Raw genomic sequence first — 7,086 nt, 5'->3', positions numbered from 1 at the left:
GTTTTTTTTGTTTTTAATCTTCCTCTAGTTGGGTTCTGATTATCAAGCCATCCAGGCTAAGTCAAATGGGTCAGCCAACCACTTTTGAGATATAAAAGGAGCAGATTAGGCACCGAAGCAAGAAAGCGCAGATGGGTGTCACTAGTGCTACATGGGGATGGACAGGGAAGGTCAAGCAAGAAGCAGCTGAGACAAGGCATTTTCTCTAGAGGGGACAGAGCCTTCCCCTAAGAGCCTGTGCTCTAAATTCAGACTTCTAGCCTCTTAAACTGAGAGAAAATAAATTTCTGTTCATTAAAGCTGCCCCCTTGTGGCATTAAGACACAAAGATGATCATTGTCGTCATAATATTCTGGATTTTTCTTCTTGGCCCACAGAGTCTAATAGCTTTACTCTGGCCTTTTATATAGAAAGTTTGCCATCCCTTGAGCATAGAAAAAACACCAAATGGTCTTCACTGTGTCTGGATGCATTTCCCCCTTTGCTCACTTGCCCATGGCTGGCTCCTTTCTTGTCATCTCTGAATCAACTAAAAAGTTACCGCCTCCCAGGAACCTTCCTGGCCCACACCGTCCAAAATTGATCTCATACCAGCCTTTCAGCTTCCCTTGTGGGGCATCACCCTCAATACCGGTAACATCATTTTTTTTTTTTTTTCCCTTTGGTCTTCCCGCTCCTTCTGTATCAGATGTACTATTTATACAAGCAGGTCTGAGCTGTTGGTAGTGAACCCCCAGTTGCCACTAGGGAGACGGTAACACTGGGTTGTCCTTAGTTAGAATTGTCACAGGAGCACAAGGTTTGTTTGGTTTGGGGAGGCAGGCATTTTGGGCTCACTAGCAATTGGGGGTTGGCCAGTGAGATCGCTTTTGAAAAAAAAATTGGTATAGCATGCTTACAAAAATACCTGAGTGGGAAGCGGTTATCAAACAAATGTAGAAGGTACGTGCTACTTGCGGACAAAAACGGTATTTCCCTGATATTCTTGGAGTTGGGAGTTGGGGGTTTCCAGGTCCTGGGGGCGTCTTAGGAGAAGAGGGCTGTGAGGGGGAATTCCAGGCTGAGGGCAGTTTTGTAATCAAGAGTGGAGCCCGGATGTACCCTTAGCGTGCTTGCAGCGTGCACATGCGCACAAACACACACTCACACACAGTGTCTAAGAAACTTGTTGGCACAACAACCATCCAACATTCGGCGTCCTGGTGTGGCCCTGTGGGGTAACGCACTGGACTACAAGGTCGGATTGAACTGTAAGGTCGGCTGTTCGAATTCACCAGCTGCTCCTCAGAAACACTACATCAGGTTGTTGTGAATCAACAGCACTTAACAACAACAACAATGATCCATTGGTGCCCTGAGTCGTGATGACCCCTTGAACGGTGGACTGTAATACTGCCCAGTACTGCGCCATCCCCATGGTGTGATCAATTGGGTGGTTTTTGAATGTAGATGGCCAGGCCTTTCTTCCTAATCTTAGTCTGTATGCTCCCCTGAAACCTCTTCAGCAGAACGCAAACCTCCACGGACAAACAGGTGGTGAGTGGACGCTGTGTGGAAGGTGCTTTGGTCTGGAATCGAACTTGAGCCGCTACGTGGAAGGTGAGAATTGTACGGCGGAAGCACCACTGTCTCCTCCCAAGAGACTAATGGTGCTGTGGGACGGAACACCCTAGGAACCCCTTGGAAACCTGTGGCCAACAAGCCTGTGGTGGTCACCATCCACACAGCAATCAGGAAGCTGCCACTGCAAAGCCCACTGCTGCCTCCGTGACTACTGACTCCAGTCTAGGCCCCGCTCACAGACCCCCACGCGTCCTCCGACCCGAAACAGCCCCTTCCTGCCGGCCTCTTAGCGCCCCCTCCCGGAAGACACACTAAATAGTCTTTCCTGACCCATTGAGGCAACCAGGACAGAGAGGTTAGGGTCAGCTTCCTCCCCAAGATCCAAACCGGTTGCCATCAAATCAGTGTGACCCATAGCAACCCCATGCGTGTCAGAATAGAGCTGTGCTTCACAGGAAAAAAGATCACTAGGTCTTTTAGGCATATCTGTGTGGACTCAAAGGAGCACTGGTAGTGTAGTGGTTACGAATCGGGCAGCAAACCACAAGGTCAGCAGTTCGAAACTACCAGCTGTTCCGTGGGAGAAAGATGAGGCATTCTGCTCCCGTAAAGCTTTACAGCCTCGGAAACCCTGTACAGGGTCTCTATGAGTCGGAACCAACTCTATGGCACACAGCAGAGTGGACTCAACCTTTTGGTTAATTGTGGTTTTTAAGTGCCATCAATTTGTTTCTGACTCATAGAGACCCTGTATGGTGGTGGTGGTGGTTATGTGCTGTTATGAACATAAAGTCCTCTATATATGTTGTTGGTAAGTGTCATCAAGTCGGTTCTGATCCATAGCGTCCCTGTATAGGGTTTCCAAGGAGCAGCTGGTGAGCTTGAACCACCGACCTTGCAGTTCAAACTTATATATATATTATATATATAAATATAAATAATTAGTTTCACTGGTTTTGCGTCTATAGAAAACCTGGCCTAAGATAACTGCTCTCTTTTTAAAAAAGAGTATCATCTTATGAAACCAAATGGTCAACAGTCACTCTAAAACAAAGATTAGAAGGTTGGCGTCTGTGTGGCTAGAAAAATGGAAGAAAGAACAAATAGAATGAATATAATGAAGATATCGACAGAAGGCGATGGTACCAGCATCACTGAACACGACGTGCAGACATCACTGACTGGGAATCTGCACACTTGCACCCAAAATACAAGATTATTTTGAAAAATCAGAAGCTAGGAAAGAAAAGCATACGGAAACAAGAAACACGGAGAAGAAGTGGGAAGAGGTTTTTATGCTATGAGGATTGCTGTTGTAGCATGAAACAAAACATCTATGAATTGTTGAATGGAAAGCAGATTTGCTCTGTAAACTTTTACCCAAATCATAATAAAAAGTTATAATAACAACAGTGTAGGTAAGGTTAGTGAGGGGAACACAGGAAGAGATATAGAGAAGAACAGAGGTGAGAACCCAGATGTGGTTGGGGCAGAATACAGGTAAGAATGCACAAGTGGAGACAGGTGAGACTGTAGACAAGCAGGTAAGAAACTGATACAACTTAAAGATGTAGATGTGGATGCAAAACACGTGCAGGTGAGAGAGCAAGTAAGGATTCAGATAAGACTGTTGGCAAGAAGACAGGTGAGGATGCAATAAGGAGACAGGTGAGCAAGAAGTAAGAGCTCAGTGGAGGTGATGTAGGTGGGGATGCAGGTGAAGAATGCAAATGAGCACTCAGCTAAGGGAAGCTGCAGGTGCACTTCAGGCTAGGTGCAGGTGAGGCAGGTCAATGCTTATTACGTGAGAAGGTTAGTGAACTTGCAGGTGACTACAGGACGGGACGACGGAGTGGAAATCAGGGGAGCTTTTCCAGGTAGGATGGTAATTGTGTTCCAGCTGCCCCTTCCCTGCTCACAAACACCTTGAGAGACTCTGGCGTAGAGGTGGAAGATATCCAAGCTTTATTGGGGTTTTGGGGGGCTCAGTTGGAGCACCCAAAGGAGATCATGTCATTGGCGAATTCGTCCAGGTGTTTACACAGCTCCGAGTTCTCCTCGTCCTGACACTCCTCGGCTTCAGGCCACAGCTCCACCCAGGTGTCCTTCCCGATGATGTAACTGGTGCTGTGGGAGAGGAAGAGCAGGCCAAGGGAGGTGAGTAGGGAGACTGGAGGGCGGGACCCGGAGGAGCGTGGTCTTAAGGGCGTGGTCCCGGAGGGCGTGGTCCCGGAGGGCGTGGTCCCGGAGAGCGGGGCCGGAAGGGCGTGTCTGAAGAGCTTGGCCCCGGTGGGTCGGACCGGAAGGGCCGGACAGGAGGGCGGCCCTAGCTGCACAGAGCTGTACTTACTTGGGTTTCTCGCCCCAGAGGTCAGAGGAGATACCCCATAGAAGGTAAAGCTTCCCTTCCGTCAGCTTCAAGGCGTCTCTGCACTTGACATGGCTGATGAACGTGCGCTCCTGGCCGACCTGTACCTCGTCGGTCCCTGGAGGGGAGGGTGGGGAGGGTGCTAAGCCGAGGGACGGGTGGGGAGGGGGGGCGGCGGGGAGGGGCGGAAAGACCATGCGCAGTCTGACCTGATTTGATGAGTTGGTCGATGACCATGATGTAATCGTCGAAGTCAGTAGACAGCTCCTTCCTCACCATCTTGGCCTTGTAAACTGTGGGGAAGGCGGGTGGGAATCGGGTCACCCCCAACCAGATCCATGTGGGAAACCGCAGTCAGTCATACGTACGGCCACACCACAGTCAGAAGGACACGCAACCACTGCCTCACACACAGCCACACTCACACACGACACACGGAACTAGAGCTACCTACCACCCAAAGCCTCACACAGTCTCGCCATCAGTGGTGTTTCTGACCAAACTTCACATAGTTACACTCACAGCTACACACACAACCGCAGTCATAGCCACCGTCATTCCTTCAGTCTCACACCGACAATCACAGCCTCATACAGTCACACTCAAACACAGCCCCACACAACCACACCTACCACTCTTACACACAGTCACACCTACCACAGTGTCACACAGTCACACCTACCACAGTGTCACACAGTCACACCTACCACAGTGTCACACAGTCACACCTACCACTCAGTCTCACACACAGTTATACCTACCACACAGTCTCACACAGTCACACCTACCACACAGTCTCACACAGTCACACCTAGCACAGTGTCACACAGTCACACCTACCACAGTGTCACACACAGTCATACCTACCCCACAGCCTCACACACAACCACACCTACCACTCTTACACACAGTCACACCTACCACAGTGTCACACAGTCACACCTACCACCGTCTCACACACAGTCACACCTACCACTCAGTCTCACACACAGTCACACCTACCACTCAGTCTCACACACAGTCACACCTATCACTCAGTCTCACACACAGTCACACGTACCACAGTGTCACACAGCCACACCTACCACAGTGTCACACACAGTCATACCTACCCCACAGCCTCACACACAACCACACCTACCACTCTTACACAAGTCACACCTACCACAGTGTCACACAGTCACACCTACCACCGTCTCACACACAGTTATACCTACCACACAGTCTCACACAGTCACACCTACCACTCAGTCTCACACACAGTCACACCTACCACTCTTACACACAGTCACACCTACCACAGTGTCACACAGTCACACCTACCACAGTGTCACACAGTCACACCTACCACACAGTCTCAAACAGTCACACCTACTACCGTCTCACATACAACCACTTACCACTGCCTCACACACAGCCACACTCACACACGACACACGGAACTAGAGCTACCTACCACCCAAAGCCTCACACAGTCTCACAATCAGTGCTGTTTCTGACCAAACTTCACATAGTTACACTCACAGCTACACACACAACCGCAGTCATAGCCACCATCATTCCTTCAGTCTCACACCGACAATCACAGCCTCATACAGTCACACCCAAACACAGCCCCACACAACCATGGCTACACACAACTACGGCCTCACAAGTCACTCACACACCCGTCTCTCACCACAGCCATGTAGAGTCACATGATCATACGCACTCAGACGTCAGCCACACACATAACCGTAGCTACTTACAAACACAGGTGTATACACAGTGACATCCTTGTCACACAGTTCCTCACACTCATGGGTGCACACACAACCCTAACACAACTACCGTCTCCCACACAGCCACAATATGGTCATACACAACTGTCCCATGCAACCACTATGTTGTATACAGCCATATTATGGTTACACTCATAACCACCATCTCCCACACAGCCACATATGGTCACACACTACCATCACACTTACAACCACTGTCTCACACACAGCCACATCATGATCACACACAACTGCCACACTAACAACCACCATCTCCCACAGCTACAATATGGTCACACACAACCATAACACCCACAACCACCGTCTCCCACACAGACATATTATGGTCATATACACCCAAAACACTTACAGCCACCATCTTGCACAGAACTGCAATATGATACATACACAACCATAGCACAACTACATACACAGCCACAATAATGATCACTCACAACTATAAGCCTCACAACCACTGTTAAACAATCACTATCTCACGACAACTGTAACACAATCACTATCTCACATAAAGCCACACCTACTACACATTCTCACACAGCCACACCAACCACTGTCTCATACAACCACTTACCACTCTCACACACAGTCACACTTACCACCGTCTCACAGTCACACCTACCACCATCTCACAGTCACACCTACCACTCTTACATACAGCCACACCTACCACACAGTCTCACACACAGTCACACCTACCACACAGTCTCACACAGTCACACCTACCACACAGTCTCACACAGTCAAACTTACCACCATCTCACATAAAGCCACACCTACTACACATTCTCACACAGTCACACCAACCACTGTCTCACATACAACCACTTACCACTCTCACACACAGTCACACCTACCACCGTCTCACACACAGTCACACTTAACACAGTCTCACACACAGTCACACCTACCACCATCTCACACAGTCATACCTACCACTCTTACATACAGCCACACCTACCACGGTCTCATACAGTCACACCTACCAGAGTGTCACACAGTCATACCTACCACTCAGTCTCACACACAGTCACACCAACCACACAGTCTCTACACAGTCACACCTACCACACAGTCTCACATAGTCAAACTTACCACCGTCTCACATAAAGCCACACCTACTACACAGTCTCACACGGTCATACCTACCACCGTCTCACATACAACCACTTACCACTGTTTCACACACAGTCACACCTACCACTGTCTCACACACAGTCACACCTACCACACAGTCTCACAGTCACACCTACCACCATCTCACACACAGCCACATGTACTACAGTCTCACAGCAGTCACATCTACCACAGTGTCACACACAGCCACACCTACCACCGTCTCACACACAGCCACACCTACCACACAGTCTCACACAG

General features: G+C 49.3%; 1 protein-coding gene across 1 annotated transcript in view; it reads right to left on the bottom strand.

Moving 5' to 3' along the window:
- Positions 1-3,548: 3,548 nt before the first annotated feature.
- The window catches only part of C3 (complement component 3), a 36,015-nt gene continuing 32,477 nt past the window's right edge, over positions 3,549-7,086 (bottom strand). Inside the window, exons 31-33 of the mRNA XM_006869011.1 lie at positions 4,141-4,224; positions 3,914-4,049; positions 3,549-3,690 (exon numbers count right to left, since the gene is read on the bottom strand). Of these exons, the coding sequence (XP_006869073.1) occupies positions 3,549-3,690; positions 3,914-4,049; positions 4,141-4,224 (362 nt within the window). The remainder of the gene's footprint in view (positions 3,691-3,913; positions 4,050-4,140; positions 4,225-7,086) is intronic.

This window comes from Chrysochloris asiatica, unplaced genomic scaffold (genome assembly GCF_000296735.1).
Source record: "Chrysochloris asiatica unplaced genomic scaffold, ChrAsi1.0 scaffold00125, whole genome shotgun sequence".
Classification (NCBI taxonomy): domain Eukaryota; kingdom Metazoa; phylum Chordata; class Mammalia; order Afrosoricida; family Chrysochloridae; genus Chrysochloris; species Chrysochloris asiatica.
This window is presented reverse-complemented; position numbering and strand designations above follow the sequence as displayed.